Raw genomic sequence first — 21,354 nt, forward strand, 5'->3', positions numbered from 1 at the left:
CAACATCTGTGGAGGGAATGGGTAGGTGACGCTTCGGATCGGGCACTTCCCAACCTACCACACCGATCTTTGCCACACTAATCTTGAGATCCAGGAGTCTCCATTGATGTCAGCGAGAGTGTTCCTGGAGGGGGAGGTGAATTCACTGACCTAATACTGGGAAATCCTCTCAACCTGAAACGTCACCTGTTCCTTTTCTCCAGAGATGCTGCCTGGCCCGCTGAGTTACTCCAGCTTTTTGTGTCGATCCTCTGGGAAATCCCTGCAGCTCTGCCATTGGATTCTGGGCAGATTCTACCAACGGTGTGAGGCATCTTTCTTTTTATTTCAGATTTCTGGTGTCTGCAGTATTTCAAAAGAGGACTTGTGATGGAAACTAATTTGCGGGACTGTGGGAAGACTGGGAGGGGATGACACTGATTATAATGCACCACAGAAAAACAAGTCTGGACTCAATGGACCAAATAATCATCTCTTAACACCTCTTAAGCTCAACCAATTCTTTTCAATATGGGATATGAGAGTACTGCATAACTCTTGCTAAACTCACCATTGCTAAACTATGCAATGTCTTTGGTGTGACAATATAATGATAACTTTGTGATACGTGAAGGAATGAAAATTGCTGCTCACAGCCTAGCTGAAACAGCATAAGAGCCCTCAACCTTATTTCTTGTGTAATGGGAGTATAACTGCTTGAGTGGACAGTTGTTGGTTTGATTAAGTATGTCTTTGCTTGCAGTGGAAAGGGACTACGTGATGGCCAGATATATAATAGGCCTTGATATCCTTCTTCTAATTGCAATTATTACTGGTTGGCTTCCACAGAAAACTAGGCAAATGCATATCTTCAGCAGAAACATAGAAACAGAAACAGAAAAACAGGAACAGGAGTAGGCCATTCGGCCCTTCGAGCCAGCACTGAAATTCAATGATCATAGTTGATCATCTAAAATCAGTACCCCATTCCTGCTTTTTCCCCATATCCCTTGATTCCTTTAGCCCTACGAACTAAATCTAACTCTCCCTTGAAAACATCTAGTGAATTGCCTCCACTGCCTTCTGTGGCAGTGAATTCAACAGATTCACAACTCTCTGCGTGAAAAAGCTTTTCCTCATCTCAGTCCTAAATGGCCTACCCCTTATTCTTAAACTGTGACCCCTGGTTCTGGACTCCCCCAACATCGGGAACATTTTTCCTGCATCTAGCCTGTCCAATCCTTTAAGAATTTTATATGTTTTGATAAGATCCCCTCTCATCCTTCTAAATTCCAGTGAATACAAGCCCAGTCGACCCATTCTTTCATCAGATGTCAGTCCCGCCATCCTGGGAATTAACCTGGTGAACCTACGATGCATTCCCTCAATAGCATTAATGTCCTTCCTCAAATTAGGAAGCCAAATTTGCACACAATACTCCAGGTGTGGTAGAGGGCAATATTTATTTTTTAGTTTAGAGTTAGAGATACAGTGTGGAAACAGGCCCTTCGGCCCATCGAGTCTGCACAAACCAACGATCCCTGCACATTAACACTATCCTACACACACTACGGACAATTTACACTTATATCATGCCAATTAACCTACATACCTGTATGTCTTTGAGGTGTGGGACGAAACCAAAGATCTCAGAGAAAACCCACGCGGTCATGGGGAGAACGTACAAACTCCGAACAGACAGCACCCGTAGTCGGGATCGAACCCGGGTCTCTGGTGCTGCAAGCGCTGTAAGGCAGCAACTCTACCGCTGCGCCACCGTGCCACCCCCTATGCTTAAAAAAATGAGAGAAGAAATAATTTTACATAGACTGCACTTAACCGCAGAGATTTGACCCATTTAAAAGCAAAGTCTCATTAAGAGCATTTAGTGCAGCACAATTAAAACAAGGAAATGATGCAGGATTCAAAATAAACTGATCATTTACTCATGAAAAGGAGGCCTTTAGATTTTAGTTGAACCTTAGCTGATTGCAAAAAGCAGTTTAATAAAACTTGATATTCCTTTACTTTCGATTCCAAGAGTAATTCAGTAATTATTCAGCAATTGCATATTTATAATATTAGTTCCCAGTAATAATTTCTACTTAAATAATTTTTACAGTAATAATTTCAATTACTTACTGAATTTTACCAATAATTTACAGTAATAGGTTTTACTCCAAAACTAGTGAAAGTACATGAATAGATAATTATAAATAGTCCTTTAATATAACAGGACCAATTATGTATGACCCCATAAACCATCATTGGGGAGTCTGTGCCCCAATTAGAATCAATGGTGCAGATGTGGAAATGGTTGGGAGCTTCAAGTTCTTTGGCGTTACTATTAGGACTGAACAGTTACCACTCTCTACACACGCTTACATTTGTACCAAGCAAATTAACCTGCAAACTGTACGCCTTTGGTGTGTGGGAGAAAAACGAAGATCTCGGAGAAAACCCATGCAGGTCACGGGGAGAACGTAGAAACTCCATACTGACAGGCACCCGTAGTCAGGATCGAATCCGAGTCTCTGTGAGGCAGCAGCTTTACCGCTGCGCCACCGTTTTGCTCAACTTTGTCTTCTCTCCATTCATTATGTTGCACCTCTAATCCTTGCCCTTCTGCTCTGCAAAAGAAATAACTCACAGAAATTATTTACCCTTGAAGACTAAAGAAAATCCGGAAAGTTACAAATAAATATTTTTGGTATCCCCGGGATAGCGTATGAATTTGGCTCTCTTCATTTCCACGTCAAAGTCTCACGTGCTAACATTTGTAAATGCTTCCTTGTTTAATTTGTTTACAGACGATTCAAGCACAGGAAAGGATGGACAGAAACTGCCGCAAGGATCAAATGGGGAATATACAAACGAAGATCCCACAGGAAAACAATGGGGTATGCAACCTTGAATACTCTGTCGGACTAAGCACTAACACAGCCTTTCGTTCTTCCGTCATTAGATGTGAGTTGAACTGATCCATGTATTATGTATCCATTGCCTGCTCTGATTAGGTGAAATTCAATTTGTTATTGTGCAGATGGCATTAGGGGAGGCCGAGAAGCTTTAGGCAGACGTTAATCGTCAGTTGCGCGTGCGAACCATGCATATTTAGTAACATCTGTGCAACATGCACTGCACCTCAATTCATCTCTGTTAATTTCAATGGTAACAGAGTTTGGAAATGGAGAGCAGCACACAGTTGCTGTCACGTACGTGTCTTTAGCGCAAGTAACCAAGGAGTGTTTTCCACCCCTGTTCGCCCAGCCAAGGGAATGGAGCTGAAACTGGAGGTACAATTGCCTGATGGTCGGGTTCACAAGCACACAAGGAAATAAGGAGCAGGAGTAAGCTGCTCTCAACTCCTCTTCTGTGGCATAGGGCGGCACGGTAGCACAGCGGTAGAGCTGCTGCCTCACAGCGCCAGAGACCCAGGTTCGATCCTGGCAACGGGTGTTGTCTGCATGGAGTTTGTACATTCTCCCTACGACTGCATGGGTGTACTCCAGGGGGTTCAGTCTCCTCCCACATTCCAAAGACGTGCAGGTTTGTAGGTTAATTGACTTCTGTAAATTGTCCCTAGTGTGTAGCACACGACTAGCGTATGGGTGGTTAATCACAAAATGCTGGAGTAACTCAGCAGGTCAGGCCGCATCTCAGGAGAGAAGGAATGGGTGACGTTTCGGGTCGAGACCCTTCTTCAGACTGATGTCGGGGGGGCGGGACAAAGGAAGGATATAGGTGGAGACAGGAAGACAGTGGGAGATCTGGGAAGGGGGAGGGGAAGAGAGGGACAGAGGAAATATCTAAAGTTGGAGAAGTCAATGTTCAGACCGCTGGGCTGCAAGCTGCCCAGGCGAAATATGAGGTGCTGTTCCTCCAATTTCCGGTGGGCCTCACTATGGCACTGGAGGAGGCCCATGACAGAAAGGTCAGACTGGGAATGGGAGGGGGAGTTGAAGTGCTCAACCACCGGGAGATCAGATTGCTAGAGTTGAGGGGGGAGGTAAAGGGACAGGTGTTGCATCTCCTGCGTTTGTAGGGGAAAGTGCCCAGGGATGGGGTGGTTTGGGTAGGAAGGGTCGAGTGGACCAGGGAGTTACAGAGGGAACTGCCCCTTATATTGCAGTTATATCCCCTTGTTGATATCTCTACCACTACTTAAGAATCACAGCACCTACCTCTCAAGACCCCTAAGAAGGAGGGTCTGAAAAAGAGTCCCTACATGAAACATCTCCTACCCATTCCCTCCACGGATGTTTCCCGGCCCACTTCTCCAGCACTTTGTATAATTCAGTTTAGTTTAGGGATACAGCGCGGAAACAGGCCCTTCGGCCCACCGAGTCCGCGCCGACCAGCGATCCCTGCATATTAACACTATCCTACACGCACGAGGGACAATTTTCACATTTACCAGGCTAATTAACCTACAAACCTGTACGTCTTTGAAGTGTGAGAGGAAACCGAAGATCTCGGAGTAAACCCACGCAGGTCAGGGGAGAACGTTCAAACTCCGTACAGACAGCACCCGTAGTCGGGATCGAACCCGGGTGTCCTGGCACTGCATTCGCTGTAAGGCAGCAACTCCACTGCTGCGCCACCGTGCTCAAGATTCCACTATCTACAGTTCCTTGTGTCTCAACATTTATCCTGTGAAACCCTCTTAGGATCTTAAACATTTGAATAAGATCACACCTCATTCTTCTAATCTCCATGGAATAGAGGTCCAAACTGTCTAGCTTCTCATGATGGGACATCCCTCTCAGCCTGCGATTTAGCCTGGCTAATCTCCTTTGGACTATTTCCAAAGTTACTGTGTCAGGTAAGGGGATGGATAGTGTGCAATAGTATTCCATGTGTGGCCTCACCGGCAACATAAACTGTTACAAAACTTCCAACCCCTTTGCAATAAAGGCTAACAAGCTGAGCGCCCTTTTATCTACTCAGTTTAGTTTAGAGATACAGCACGGAAACAGGCCCTTTGACCCAAGTGCTGACCAGCGATCCCTGTACACTTGTTGGACCTGCTTGTTGAAAATGTTGTGCTTCACAGACTGGAACACTTAGATCCGTCTGAACTTTGTTCAGAACAAAGAGTATACTGCCTCGGTCCCTGATTAACTCTCCATTAACTTTAGATGGACACAAAAAGCTGGAGTAACTCAGCGGGACAGGCAGCATCTCTGGAGAGAAGGAATGGGTGACATTTTGGGTCAAGACCCTTCTTCCGACTGGTTAGGGATATGGGAAACGAGAGACATAGCCGGTGATGTGGAGAGATAAAGAACAATGAATGAAAGATATGCAAAAAAGTACCGATGTTAAAGGAAACAGGCCATTGTTAGCTGTTTGTTGGGTCAAAATGAGAAGCTGGTGCGACTTGGGTGGGGGGGGGGGGGAAAGAGAGAGAGGGAATGCTGGGGTTACTTGAAGTTAAAAAAATCAATATTCATACCACTCGGCTGTAAGCTGCCCAAGCGAAATATGAGATGCTGTTCCTCCAATTTAACTTTAACTTTAACGAACAAGAAGGCATTTTCTCATGTCTTTGTATGCGTGGCTAAATATATGTTGAAACATGTGGGCGGGTCATATGACACGGAAGACTGTACCTTCAGTACCAAACTGTACCTGGTCAATCAAATCAATTTTTTTCCATTAATTAATTTCCAAGATTTGAGTGAAATTGCCATGCTAGTGTTTAATGCCAGGCCTCAGATGTCCATAAACAATTTAGAGTCAAACACATACCAGGGGACAAGAACCAAGGGTGGATTATGCCAGGTAAGGTAGGCCAGGTAAGGTTGGATTAGGCCAGGTAAGGTTGGCAGGCTTCCTTGCCCAGGAAATGAACCGTGGTTTTTTTCAATAATCCACTGTTTTCATTTTCTCAAGCAAGCCCCAAATTAGTAGATTTATCACTTTCAATTAGGTCACGTGCCTCGATGGGATTAATCACTGTGCTCCCAATACCCCATTAAATTGTTTTCTTGCAACAGTGTGGAGAGAGAGAGAGAAAGATAGAGAGAGAGATGGAAAGACGGGGATAAACAGAGGGAGATTGAGAGAGACAGAGAGAGACAGACAGACAGAGACAGATAGAGAGACAGAGACAGACAAACCGAGAGACAGACAGACAGACAGACAGACAGACAGACAGACAGACAGACAGACAGACAGACAGACAGACAGACAGACAGACAGACAGACAGACAGAGGCAGACGACAGAGAGAGTGGGAGAGAAGACAGACAGACAAAAACAAATAGAGAAAGAGAGAGGGACAGGGACAGAGAGACAGAGAGACAGATAGAGAGAGAGAGGGAGAGAGAAAGAGAGAGAGATAGAGACAGACAGACAAAAACTGACAGACAGACACAGAGAGGCAGAAACTGATAGGCAGAGACAGAGAGAGACTGTGTGCGTGTGCGTGTGTGTGTGTGTGTGTGTGTGTGTGCGTGTGTCTGCATGTGTGTGAGTATGTCTGTATCCTTTGGATATTGGCCAGGATTGGTCCTCATGTACTATTTCAGCTGAAGGATCACTGTGCTCCTTTTACCACTGTGAAAAACAAAGGGATTCTAGAGTCCATTTATTACAAAGGTCACATAAAGTTAGTGAACAGTTACAAGAAGTAATTGAAGTGCTGTTGGAATGTTTATAACAGACACAAAGTGCTGGAGTAACTCAGCAAGTGATAGGTGGCCTGTCTTTGTCACGCCCCATCTCTCGGCCAGCTTTCTCCCCCTTTAATACAATCGTAGAAAATAGGTGCAGGAGGAGGCCATTTGGCCCTTCAAGCCAATCAGTCCAAAGAAGGGTCCCGACCTAAAACATCACCTATCCATCTCCTCCAGAGATGCTGTATGAAGAAGGGTCTCAATGTTCCCAATGTTGGGGGAGTCCAGAACCAGGGGCCACAGTTTAAGAATAAGGGGTAGGCCATTTAGAACGGAGATGAGGAAAAACTTTTTCAGTCAGAGAGTTGAAAATCTGTGGAATTCACTGCCTCAGAAGGCAGTGGAGGCCAATTCTCTGAATGCATTCAAGAGAGAGCTAGATAGAGCTCTTAAGGATAGCGGAGGCAGGGGGTATGGGGAGAAGGCAGGAACTGGGTACTAATTGAGAACTGTGATCACCCACGATCACATTAAATGGCGGTGCTGGCTCGAAGGGCCGAATGGCCTACTGCTGCACCTATTGTCTATTGTCTATTGTCTCGACCCGAAACATCACTCATCCCTTCTCTCCAGAGATGCTGCCTGTCCCGCTGAATTACTCCAGCATTTTGTGTCTATCCTCCAGAGAAGCTGCCTGTCCACCGAGTTACTGTACTCCAGCACATTGTATCTTTTTTTAATATAAACCAGCATCTGCAGTTCCTTGTGTCCATGGGTGGCCATCTTTATCTTGAGGTTTGCAGTACTAATGGTTCAGATGGACAATGGCTTCATAAGAATCTATTTGGAGTATCGTATTTCGTTTTGAAAAATGAATATCAGGGCAGTTTATACTGGTCTTGAAAGTGGTGCTCATCAGAATTATAAAACCTTTTTTAAAACTATAGCTGCTGGAACCTGAAATAAATATCGATTTGGCTGGCAACATTTATCGGGTCTGGGGAAAGTGAAAAAGAGTTAACATTTCAGGCTAAACACCATCTATCGGAATTACATGTGCTTAAGTATCAAGGGCGGATTGATAAATTTGCTTGCATTCTCTTGGATTTGATGGCTGAGTTTTGGTAGACTTGGAGTTACCATTGCCAGAGGAATGGTGAGCAAGTGAGGAGAATCTTCAAAATCCTGTGACGTTTAATGGTGAAATTTAGGAGGGGAGTGGAAACTTGTGCACTCTCTCCCCTCGGAGATATTTTGGGACATCTGAAAGTTTCAGATCAGTGGACTTTTGTTAATGGTGGAGCTGTAGAGTTGCTGCCTTATAGCACCAGAGACCCAGGATCGATCCTGACCACGGGTGCTGTGCGGAGTTTGTACTTTCACCTTGTGACCGCGTGGGTTTTCTCCAGGTGCTCCAGTTTCCTCCTACATTCCAAAGATGTGCAAGATTGTAGTTTAATTTGCTTCTGTAAATCATCCCTAGTGTGCAGGATAGAACTAATGTATGGGTGACGGTGGTTGGCATGGACTCGGTGGGCCGAATGGCCTGTTTCCATATTCTCCATACTAAATGAAACTTATACAGTCATAGAGCACTTTCCACCGAACTCCTCGATGCAAACCAAGATTCCCAACCTATGCTAGTTCCATTTGCCCATCATTTGACCCCTATCCCTTGAAACCTTTCCTATCCATGTACCTGTCTAAGTGTTATTTAAATGTTGATAGAGTACCTGCCTCCTCTGGCAGCTCATTCCATACACCCACCACCCTCTGAGTGAAAAGGTTGCCCTTCATCTATTAGGTCTTGTCCCTCTCTCCTTATACCTATGTCCTCTAGTTCTTGATTCCACTATGCTGGGTAAAGAACTCTGTGCATTCTCTCCATCCCTTCCCCTCATGGTTTCATACACCTCTATAAGATCACCCCACAGCTTCCTGCACTCCAAGGAATAGAGACTCAGCCTGCCCAGTCCTTTCTTATAGCTCAGGCCCTCAAGTCCTGGTAATATCCTCGTAAATGTTGTGGAAGAAAGACAAGCAAACGGATTTGAGGTAGAGATCTGCTGTGATTAAACTGAAGATCTGTTCATTTGGGCTGATCACAACCAATTACAGAGCCAAGGACTTCCGAAAATCAGTGTGGCTCCATAACATACCCTCATGAACAATAAAAGGGGGGTGCTTCTGGAATAAAAGCATTTTTAATGAAGAGCAACAAATCAATAGACAACAGGCAATAGACAATAGGTGCAGGAGTAGGCCATTCGGCCCATCGAGCCAGCACCGCCATTCAATGTGGTCATGGCTGTTCATTCACAATCAGTACCCTGTTCCTGCCTTCTCCCCATACCCCCTGACTCCACTATCATTAAGAGCTCTATCTAGCTCTCTTGAAAGTATCCAGAGAATTGGCCTCCACTGCCTTCTGAGGCAGAGAATTCCACAGATTTACAACTCTCTGACTGAAAAAGTTTTTCCTCATCTCCATTCTAAATGGCCTACCCCTTATTCATAAATTGTAGCCCCTGGTTCTGGGCTCCCCCAACATTGGGAACATGTTTCCTGCCTCTAACGTATCCAATCCCTTAATAATCTTATATGTTTCAATAAGATCCCCTCTCATCCTTATAAATTCCAGTGTATACAAGCCTAGTTGATCCAGTCTTTCAACATACGACAGTCCCGCCATTCCGGGAATTAACCTAGTGAACCTACGCTGTACTCCCTCAATAGCAATAATGTCCTTCCTCAAATTTGGAGACCAAAACTGCACACGGTACTCCAGGTGCGATCTCACTAGGGCCCTGTATAACTGCAGAAGGACCTCTGTGCTCCTATACTCAACTCCTCTTGTCATAAAGGCCAACATGCCATTAGCTTTCTTCACTGCCTGCTGTACCTGCATGCTAACTTTAAGTGTTTCGTCAAATTTTAACACAACTTTCTGCTTTCAAAGAGTCCAGAGAAACTAGCCTTTTGGCATATCAAGTCCATGCCAAGCATCAACCGTCCATTAATACTAACACTCTCTTAATTATTTTTGTATTCTCTCCATATTTTCATCAACTCCCCTCACTCACCTGCACGCGAGGGGCAATTTGCAGTTAACTTATATTAATCTACCAACCCACGTGCCTTTGGAATGTGGGAGGAAACTACAGCAACCCGAGGAGAGCCATATGGGCACAGTGAGAATGAATAAAGTCCACACACACTGCACCCAAGGTCAGGATTAAACCCAGGTCTCATGTGCTGTGAGACAATGGCTGTGCTAGCTGCACTACTTGTGCTGTCCTAACCAGTCTATGCTTCTACGCACTAGTTTTCTCTTTTCCTTAATGGCTTCATCATCCACCTCAGAACCCACAAACCTGCCGACAGCCCGAACCTATTAACTCGGGTGGAAATGTTAATGATTAGAGGCCATTAAATGCCATAGCTTTAAGACGAATCCTTTAAGACGAAAGACGAAAGGAGATGTGTGGAGAAAGGTTTTTTACACAGAGGGTGGTGGATGCCCGGAATGCGCTGCCAGCAATGGTGGAGGAGGCAGATGCTATAGTGGCGTTTACGAGGCTTTTAGTTAGGCACATGGATAGGCAGGGAATGGAGGAATATGGATCGTATGCAGACAGAGGAGATTAGATTAATTTAGCAATTACGTTTGGCATAGACAATGTGGACCTGAAGGTCCTGTGCCCGTGTGGTTACGTTCAATGTTCTATGTTCTTTGCTGTGGAAGCAAGTGGGCAGCACGGTGGCGCAGCAGCAGAGTTGCTGCCTTACTGCATCAGAGACCCGGGTTCGATCCTGATGACGGGCCCTTGTCTGTACGGAGCTTGTACGTTCTCCCTGTAATCGCATGGGTTTTCTCCAGGTGCTCCGGTTACTCCCATACTCCAAAGACATACAGGTTTGTGGGGTAATTGGCTCGGTACAATTGTAAGTTGTCCCCAGTGTGCGTAGGATAGTGCTAGAATGCGGGGATCGCTGGTCGGCACGGACTCGGTGGGCAGAAGGGCCTGTTTCCGTGCTGTGCCTCTAAACTAAGCTAAAAAAATTGTCCTTGATGCAATGGGACTGAGTAAGAAGGAAAATTCTCGATGTATTGAAGAGAGAGTTAGATTTAGCTCTTAGGGCTAATGGAATCCAGGGATATGGGGAGAAAGCAGGAATGGGGTACTGATTTTGGATGGCCAGCCATGATCATAATGAATGATGGTGCTGGCTCAAAGGGCTGAAAGGCCTACTCCTTCACCTATTTTCTATGTTTCTATGTTTCTCTCTTTGATGCTAAGCTCATGTCTTTTAATGTTTTAAAATCTGATTTGTTCTCCTTCCTCCCACTTTCTTGTAGTCCCAAAGTAGAGGCCAAGGTATAATCTCATGGGAGTGTGTGAAGCTGGGAACATAAACCAGCTCTGTAGAATTGGATACCAGGCCAGAACATCTCTGTTCACCAACATCTAAACTTTCCCACTCCCAGCAAAACTTTCAATCCAGATATTTCGCCGTGATCTTTAACATCTCTTAAAAATGCCATTTACTATTAAATATCTAAATATTTTCCTTGCCAAGTAAATTTCATCCAGTAGTTTAATATCCCCCTCAAAGATCTGTACAGCTTTCATGGTTGGTGATTTATTTTCTCTTGAGTTCATTGATTCCTCCTTTCATTCACTGTGTACTATTGATAAGGTGGCACAGCGCTGCAGCAGCTGAGTTGCTGCCTTACAGCTCCTGTGACCTGGGTCCAATCCTGACTACGGGTGCTGTCCATACGGAGTTTGTACGTTCTCCCCGTGAGCGCGTGGGTTTTCCCCGGGTGCTCCGGTTTCCTCCCGCTCTCCAAAGACGTGCAGGTTTGTAGGTTGATTGGTTTCAGTAAAAATTGTAGATTTCTTCCTAGCGTGTAGGATAGTGCTAGTGTACGGGGTGATCGCTGGTCGGTGTGGACTCGGTGGATCGCAGGGCCTGTTTCTGCGCTGTATCTGTAAACTGAGCTAAACTAAACTAAACTAAACTGGCATAATCCCGTGAGGATTTTTCTTCTCTGAAATACTGCACTCTGGCCCATCCTGTGCCTTTCATTGCAAAAGAGTGTGGCCTTGTAATGGAAAAGCTGCTGAGGAGCTTTTTACAAATGAAGTATTACTCGACTAACTGAGTGAGATGTGAACCCTGGAGCAACGGTTTAATTCACGGATCATGTCACACTCTATTTTTAAACACCAGGATAATTCTGCTGTTCTGTTGTCGGCTGGTGCTCCTGGATTTCTATAGCTCCTTAGCATGTTAACCAGAAGTATTCCCTGTTTCCTCTTTTATTTCCGTGCAGATTCTCGGGGTTTATTTTGCTTGGCCGGCATGGCCTGTCCCTCGGGCTTTCTGCATGACACATATTTTATTGACCTCTGCGTATGTTATAGATTCTTGAGTAAAAAATGTCTGGATCGGGAATTAGTCCCAGTCTTTGTTTGAGAAGAATTTATCGAAACGTCTGCCATTTCCTGATCTTCTGCAATATTTCTGTCCAAGTTGAACTTTAAAGAACATAACTGGTCTTTAACAATGTTTTTACTTGATATTTAGCTGAAAAAAATCTCTCTTGCAAAGCCCTCAGAGGGTCTGTGAACAAGAGAACAGCGGCTCTGTTATAGTGTTGTATCCACATCTGATCACTGCTCCCACAAGCTTGGTTCTCCTCTGGATGACCTAGACTGGGGATTAACCCACGCATTGCAACATTTTTTTGGTCATTAAACTTTCATGATATTCATTTAGTCAAACCCTATTTGGGAGTAACACATTTCTCAATGTATTATCTTTGCCCGAGTCTTGTAAGCTAAATCGCCTTCGTCTTTAGAGCCACAGGTTTAGTTTAGTTTAGTTTCACTCCGCATTAGTACGGGGGCTTTCCTGCTATTCTTTTCTTTGTGTGGGAAGGAACTGCTGATGCTGGTTGACACCGGCAATGGACACAAAATGCTGGAGTAATTCAGCGAGTCAGGCAGCATCACTGGAGAAAACGATTAGGTGACATTTCAGGTCGTAAACCCGTCTTCAGAAGGAAAGGAGAGGTGGTTGGGGGGTAAATAAACTGGAAGCGAGAAAAGGGCCGGCAACAGGTAACTTCAGGAAGGGTGGAGCTAATAATGGCCCATTGTTGGCTGGGGAAGGTGTGATAACAAGAGGGATAACAAGAGAATTTTGGTGTTGGACCATGACAAAAGGACATGTCTGCCTGAGTCACAAAGATACAGAGAAAGCACTAAAGACCCACAGTGGAAGAATATAGGCAGTAGCAGGCAAGAGGTTACAAACAGCAGAGAGTTGTCTTCATCAGAAGTAGACTTTAGACTTTAGAGATGCAGTGCAGAAGCATGCCCTTTGGCCCACTGCGTCCGCACCGACTAGCAATCACCCAGTACACGAGCATTATCCGAAACAGTAGGGCCAATTTACAATTTACAGAAGCCGACTAACCTACAAACCTGTATGTCTTTGGAATGTGGGAGGAAACCGGAGCACCCGGAGAAAATCCACGAAGGTCACGGGGAGAACGTGCAAACTCCTTACAGACAGCCCCCGAAGTCAGGTTCGAACCCGGGCCTCTGGAGCTGTTAGGCAGCAACTCTACGGCTGCGCCACCGTGTCGCACAAAAATCTGATAGGGTTTTGTGAGGAGATCACCAAGGTAACCAGTCACATGGACACAAAGAACGGCACTTGCTGGTTTAAAAAAGATAACTAATGAATTTCAAAATTAGCTTGGAAGAACCAGTCAAAAGGTAGTTGTGGGGGGTTGATTTTCCGATCGGAAGCCTGTGACAAGTGGAGTTCCGCAGGGGTCGGTGCTGGGTCCACTGTTGGCTGTTATCTACATTAACGATTTGGAGTTAACATTATTAGTAAATTTGCAGATGAAACCAAAATTGGTTGCATCATGGACAGTGAGGAAGGATATCTAAGTTTACAACAGGACTTCAGGCAGCATCTCTGGATAAAAGGAATAGGTGACGTTTCAGGTCAAGACCCTTCTTCACTCCGAAGAAGGGTCTGACTGAAGAAGGGTCTTGACCTGAAACGTCACCTATTCCTTTTCTCCAGAGATGCTGCCTGATGCCCTGAGTTACTCCAGCTTTATGTGTCTAATTCATTTAAAGAATATAGGTTGGTTACAGGTAAAGCAAAGACAAAGAGTAGCCTAGTAATTTCATGTAGGCAAAAGGAATAGGAGAAACTGTTGGTAGGTTGAAATGAAACTATGTCGAGGATAAACTCCAATGTAAACCCATCAGGCCAAATAGTATGTAGAAACAAGGAACTGCAGAGCTGGTTTACAAAAAAAAAGACACAAAGTGCAGGAGCAACTCGGTGGGTCAGACTGCATCCCAAAAATGTCACCTATCCGTGTTCTCCAGACACGCTGCCTGACCCGCTGAGTTTCTCCGACACTTTGTGTCTTCTTTGTGTCTTCTTTGTTGTAATATTTAATATAATTATAAAGTATTTTTTTAAATCTGGATTTATAAACAACCTCATGGGATGGCTTTCCAAACCCAAGAAGAGCTGGCCACAGTGGTGCAGGGGTAGAGTTGCTGCCTTACAGCGCATGCAGCGCCGGAGACCCGGGTTCGATCCCGACTACAGGCGCTGTCTGTACGGAGTTTGTACGTTCTCCCCGTGACCTGCGTGGGTTTTCTCCGTGATCTTCGGTTTCCTCCCGCACTCCAAAGACGTGCAGGTATGTAGGTTAATTGGCTTGGTGTATGTGTAAATTGTCCGGAGTGCGTGAGGGATAGTGTTAATGTGCGGGGATCACTGGTCGGTGCGGACTCAGTGGGCCGAAGGGCCTGCTTCTGTGCTGTATCTCTCAACCAAACTAATAACTAAACTAAGAGTGGCCAAGAACCTCTGAAGAATCCTTCCCCTTCAGATGGGGGTCAGATTCTACCGACACACACAGTCCCATTTCGTGTTGGCAGCGCATCTTTACTCCATAGGGTTGTAACAGCTTTTCTCTGGTAATTTACAGTCAGGCCCCGGTTTACGCAGCCCACCAAAATGCGTCGCAGGGTGATAGCCCGTCCCGTGGGCAGCTCAATACGACTCAAGTGTGCCGCCAGTGGTTACCCCCAGCCCGATATCACCTGGCTAAAGGACAACAGGCCTCTCACGCCTCAGGACCTGGGAGACACCAAGAAGAAGAAGTGGACTTTAACCCTGAAAAGCCTAAGGCCGGGCGACAGTGGGAAGTACACGTGCCGTGTCTATAGCAAAGCAGGCGAGATAAACGCGACATACAAGGTTGAAGTAATCCGTAAGTACTGCACTGCCTTTAAGAAGGGATTAAAATAATGGTCTATTTGAAGACAGTTGCAAGCGGGTCTTATGTTGATAATGAGAAACACATGGCCAAATGTGTACTCCGCTATGCAAGAGTCAAACCTGCAGCCCATTACACATCTGGCAGCGATAAGGCCAGGCAGCTGTGTGCAGATGCTAAATGTGTTTTCATTCGAAACACAGGAGCAGAGATGCAAAACTTGAATCAGGCCTCATCTCCCTTGTCAGATGTGGTGGCTATAATTCTAAAATATGGATCAGGCGAAAGCAAGGAAAACCCAATTTATTTCTGATGCCCTTCGGAATCAAAGATGGATATTTATTCTTTTACGTTTCAATGTCACCCCGCCTACATTCCTCGCATTCTTTCGCTTTTCCTAAAAAAAAAACCCCCATCATTTTCCAGCAGTGTTGCACTACAAAGCAGCTGATTTTCAGTCTGATTAAAAGGTCGATTCAATTCGTTTTTCCCTGCCTTGAGGCCAGACAGTTCCACCCAAGTGAACACCAGATTCAGGCAAGTGGACAGAGAAACATTTTGCCCCTGTAAAGTAATGCTTTAGAACTTTGTTCCGCTGAATATTTATTTACAGAATACGGATGTCACAGGCTTAAGTCAACATTTCATGTTCATCCCTAATTGCCTCCTGACCTTAGTGGCATCTGAACTCATTTCACTTGGTCGATCACTTTGCTCTGGGCCTGTAGTCACAGACTGGCCGTTCTGGACAAGGACGGCAGGTTCCCTCCACTGCAGGGCGTTAGTGAAGGCGATGGCTAGAGGCCCTGCAGCAGCCTGGGGCTTGCCTGGATTGGGCACGGACCGGACTTTCAAAAATGACCCCAAAACATGGCGCTACCTCCATGCGGGCTCAGTAGACTATTTCTGTGCACTTGCTAATCGGGAATGTGCTTAGGTATGGGAATACTGTACTGGACTGTATGTAAGAAAATAATTTAATTGTGCATTTGCACATGGGACCAAAAAAACCCACCATTGAATCATTGAACCAAATAGCTTTCGCAAACAAAACCCCTTTTCAAAAGATAGACTCAAGGAACTGCAGATGCTGGTTTACAACAGCAAAAAAAGACGCAAAGTGCTGGAGTAACTTAGCGGGTCGGGCAGGATCTCTTTAGAACATAGTTTCAGGTTGGGGTCCTTCTTCAGATTCCGTGAGGTGGGGGAAGCTCAAAGAGAGGTGAGGCAGGACATAGGGCAACGGTGTCTTTTCAAAAGGCACGAACCAAATCTGTTTTAGTTTAGATTTAATTTTGAATTTGGTTTTTCCAGCAACCACGGTGGAATTTAAATTCGCACCCCTGGATCAATACACCAGGCTTTGCCTACTTATCCAGTGCCTGAACCGTCTTACTACTCCATCACCTAGTCAGTAGTCTACATAGGGACGTCATGTATCCTGTTAACTGAGAAACTTGTCACTGTGCTTTCATTATTGCTGGGTCTAATTTCTGGAACTCCAGAAACGCATAACGGCAATCATGGTGGGATTAATTTAGTTTAGTTTTGAGATACAGCATGGAAACAGGTCCATCGGCCCATCGAGTCCGTGCTAAATGGAAGGATTCCTCACTGGAACTACACAGGAGACAATGCAGTCTGTGTGCGGTCAGCTCCAGCAAACAGTGCTGAGATCATGGCAAACAGGACGCAAGGGGCCAGTTAGTCTACCGTACATGTCGTTGGAAAAATGGTGGAGACCATTATCAGGAAGGCCAACAGCAGGATGTTTAGAAAATCATAAAGGGTTCAGGCAGAGTCAACATGGTGTTATGAAAGAGAATGTGAGAGTTTTGACAATTTTGCCAGAGTTCTTCTGCAATAAGCAGTTTGAGTTTCGTTTATTGTCACGTGTGCAGAGAGAGGTACAGTGAAAAGCCGTTGGTGTATGCTAACCAGTCAACGGAAAGACAATACATGATTACAATCGAGCCATCCAGAGTGTACAAATACATGATAAAGGGAATAATGTGAATAACGTTTGGTGAGAGTTAAAGTCCAGTAAAGTCTGATCAAAGATAGTTCGAAGGTCACCAATGAGGTAGATAGCAGCTCAGGACAGCTCTCTACTTGTTGGTCGGATGGTTCAGTTGCCTGATAACAGCTGGGAAGAAACTGTCCCTGAATCTGGATGTGTGCTCTTTCACCCTTCTGTACCTCTTGCCTGATGGGGGAGGGGAGAGGAGGGAGTGTCTGGGGTGAGACATCCTTAATTATGTTGGTGGCCTTGCTGAGGCAAAGACGAACGCATTGGTAGTTTGTGAGGACACAAGAAACCTCCAAAAGCATGTAGACAGGCTGCCTGAGTGGTTCAGAAGTTGGCATGTGGAGGATAATGTGGGTAAAAGTGAGGTTGCCCATTTTGGAAGGAATAATAAAAAAGCAAATTATTATCTAAAGAGAGCAATTCCACAAATGAATGGCACACATGGATCTGAACCCTTTGCATCACATCATTTGCAGGTGCAGCAAAGAATTAGGAAGACAAATGGAATTTTTGCCTTTATGGAAATGTGTGTGGTGAAGGAAGTTTTTTTGTTGCAGTTTTAGAAGGAAGGAGTGGGTCTAATATACACAGTTTTGCTCTGCCTATTTAAGCAAAGATGTGCCTGGATTGGCACCAGCACCGAGAACGTTCACTTGGTTGATTCCTGGGATGAAGGGGTTGGAGTAGGTTGGATGGAAACGGTGAGATCAAGAAACAGTAGGGCGATGTCGGAGATGGCCCAAGTAAATTTGCAGTCATCAATGTAACAGATATAGAAGTGTATCTCCTGTGATGGAGACGGTGAGATCAAGAAACGGTAGGGAGATGTCAGAGATGGGTCTGAAGAAAGGTCTCGACTCAAAATGTCACCCATTCCTTCAATCCAGAGATTCTGCCTGTCTCGCTGAGTTACTCCAGCATTTTGTGCCAATGAAGGGGTTGGAAGCCTATCCAAGATGGCGCCCAACCCAGGTGACTATTTGTGTGCTGGCCACTGAAGCAGATCTACAATCACATATTACAATCACCCCACACTTTTAAATCTCTATTCCTACAGCAACATTTCTTACTTTATTCCCTTATCATGTATCTGTACACTGCAAATGGCTCGATTGTACTCATGTATTGTCTTTGCGCTGGCTGGTTAGTTTAGTTTAGTTTAGTTTAGTTTAGAGATACAGCATGGAAACAGCCCTTCGGCCCACCGAGTCCACACCAACCAGCAGTCCCCGTACACTAACATTACCCTACACCCTTGAGGGACAATTTACAATTATACCAAACCAATTAACTTACAAACCTATATGTCTTTGGGGGTGGGAGGAAACCGGAGCACCCAGAGAAAACCCACGCAGATCACAGGGAAGTCATAAGGTCATAAGGAACAGAAGTAGAATTAGCCCATTCGGCCCAGCATGTCTAATCCACCATTCAAACATGACTTATCTATCTCTCCCTCCTAACCCTGTTCTCCTGCCTTCTCCCCATAATTTCTGGCAGCCGTACTAATCAAGAATCTATCTATACCTAAAAAATATCCACTGACTTGGCCTCTGTAGTGTTCTGTGGCAAAGAATTCCACAGATTCACCAGCCAATGGCCAAAGAATTTTTTCCTCATCTCTTTCCTAAAAGAACGTCCTTTGATTCTGACCTAGACTCTCCCATTAGCGGAAACATTCTCTCCACATCCACTCTATACAAGGCTTTCACTATTCACTTTGTTTCAATGAGGTCCCCCCTCATTCTTCTAACCTACAGCGAGTACAGGCCCAGTGCCGACAAACTCTCATCATAGGTTAACCTACTCATTCCTGGGATCGTTCTTGTAAACCTCCTCTGGACCCTCTGCAGAGCCACCACAGTAGCACAGCTGTATACGTTTAGTTAACTACTTGCCACTGTCTTGTGCCTGCTCGGAACTGTCCGTTATTGATGAAATCCTTCAGACAATAGTGATTTTGAACGTTAGAAGCCAATGTCACCTTTACACTGCAGTTACCTCACTGCACTGGGAAAAACAATAGTTTATTCATGATAATCCAGCAGAGGTGATCTTTTTCTACCCCATCAGTCACCAGGGAGAAACTTGTTTTATGTGCATGACTTCTGCCAGAAGCTCAAAATGATGTGCAGACAGCTAAAGTCCAAGAGAACCTTACATGAAGTAGCTGTAAGACTCTGCCTTGTGTTCATTCCTTTGGCTGCACTTTGGCCCAAAGCCCAACAATCCAACAAAATTAGTTAATATAACAAATAGCAGTAACACTTAAGCCATTTTCCTCAGAGGAAGCCTTCAGAAGGTTTAATTTTCTATAATAGTGAATTAGTTAATGACTGCATACTGTTATCGTCTTGCAGTGTGGAACAGGCCCTTCGGCCCAACTTTCCCACACCGGCCTACAAGTCCCATCTACACTAGTCACACCTGCCTGCGTTTGGCCCATATCCCTCTAAACCTGTCCTATCCATGTACCTGGCTAACTGTTTCTTAAACGCTGGGATAGTCCCAGTCTCAACTTCCTCCTCCGGCAGCTTGTTAGATACACCCACCACCCTTTGTGTGAAAACGTTACCTCTCAAGTTAAATCTTCCCCCCCCCCTCACCTTAAACTTATGTCCTCTGGTACTACTAATTCCCCAACTCTGGCCAAGAGACTCTGTGCAGTCTTTTGAATGCTTCTCTAACTGGAGCCATTGGCTTCCATTTTATGCATTCGAACTTAGTACAAAAGAAATATACTTTATAGTACCAGAGAGATTAAACACGAACCCCCCTCTCCCTCCCCCACCCTCACCAACTGCTAGTGATCCCACTAATCCTGCCCACCTCCTTCCACATAAACAATTGGCAACAATATACTTGTAACCATGTCAAACTATTGAACTTCAACAAGTCTTTACATAAATAGCAGCTCACAACCCATAAAATTAGATGTGTTTTTCCAAATATCTGATATGACACAGAGATAATACTTCATGAGCTGGTTTATTTTAGTTTACTTAATTGTCACGTGTACCGAGGTACAGTGATAAGCTTCTGTTGCATGCTATCCAGTCAGTGGAAGGACAATACATGACCACAATCGAGCCGTGCACAGACACGAGAGGTAGGCAACTAATTGATACGCTAATCAATGATCGATTAAATGTGGAAAATATCATGGCATTAATAAGGTAAAGAAATAAAAGGGAATTTAATTGCATTGATTCCTTTACCCTCCAGTAGCATTTAGTGGCTTAGTCAACCAAGACACTTTCAGTTTATTTATGCGTGTATCTGGCTTGGTCATTGATCATTGACCATTGCCAGGCCATTTCAGAAGGTGTTTACGAGGCTAGCATATTGTTTTGTAAAATAAGTGACGTACTGGCTGGGTTAGGATAGTAAATTTCCTTTGCTGAAGGACACTAAACTAAACTAAGCTATGAATTAAAATAAACAAAATTTCACTGTGGATGTGATGTGGTCTAACTGGCCTTTGCACGCTGCAGTTTGTGCAGCCATTCGACACTAATGACCTTGACACTAATCTCTTGTTGTTTGCAGAGACCACCAGGTCCAAGCCCATCCTGACTGGGACCCACCCTGTAAACACCACGGTCGATTACGGAGGGACAACCTCCTTCCAGTGCAAGGTCCGCAGTGACGTCAAGCCCGTGATCCAGTGGCTGAAGAGAGTGGAGTATGGAAGCGAGAACAAGTACAACTCCACCATCGACGTTGGTGGGCAGAAGTTCGTGGTGTTGCCGACCGGCGAGGTGTGGTCCCGGCCCGACGGCTCTTACTTGAACAAACTGATGATCTCCAGAGCAAAGGAGGAGGATGCAGGGATGTACATCTGCTTGGGTGCAAACACCATGGGTTACAGCTTCAGGAGTGCCTTCCTTACCGTGTTGCCAGGTAGGCAGGTTCCTTTCCTCCGCACTCATACTCCGGAAGTAAACATACTGCCTACTTTGGTGGGTTTTCAGGCATTGGGTGGCAGAGATTCTGAAGTTCTCAAACACACAGCTGGAACATTGAAAATGAACACAACGCATCCCGATAAATGGCGTGGGGAAATATTTCACTTCCGAAAAATGACAGTCATTGCTAACTCAAACACAACTTATTGTTGTAAAAATGCCATTAGCCGGCATCTGGGCCTAGATGGAGTGGATGTGGAAGGGACGTTTCCAGTAGTGGGAGAGTCAACAACCAGATCTCACAGCCTCAGAATAAAAGGAAGCACCTGTAGGAGGATGAGGAATTTCTTCAGTCAGAGGGTTGTGAATTTGTGGAATTCATTGCCACTGCCACAGACATCAGTGGATGCCACGTCATTTGGTATTTTTAAAGTGGAGATTGACAGGGTCTTGATTAGTAATGGTGTCAAAGGTTGCAGGCAGA

At 45.0% G+C, this 21,354-nt stretch overlaps 1 protein-coding gene across 3 annotated transcripts in view; it reads left to right on the top strand.

The window, feature by feature from the left end:
- Positions 1–21,354, top strand: part of LOC144600647 (fibroblast growth factor receptor-like 1) — a 322,463-nt gene that overhangs the window by 282,020 nt on the left and 19,089 nt on the right. For 2 of the 3 annotated variants that reach the window (XM_078412624.1, XM_078412537.1), the window contains exons 4-6: positions 2,790–2,879; positions 14,643–14,927; positions 20,512–20,865. In XM_078412624.1, the coding sequence (XP_078268750.1) occupies positions 2,790–2,879; positions 14,643–14,927; positions 20,512–20,865 (729 nt within the window). The remainder of the gene's footprint in view (positions 1–2,789; positions 2,880–14,642; positions 14,928–20,511; positions 20,866–21,354) is intronic. The other variant, XM_078412671.1, reaches the window with a different exon arrangement.

The sequence above is a fragment of the Rhinoraja longicauda genome, chromosome 1, assembly GCF_053455715.1.
Source record: "Rhinoraja longicauda isolate Sanriku21f chromosome 1, sRhiLon1.1, whole genome shotgun sequence".
Taxonomy (NCBI): Eukaryota; Metazoa; Chordata; class Chondrichthyes; order Rajiformes; family Arhynchobatidae; genus Rhinoraja; species Rhinoraja longicauda.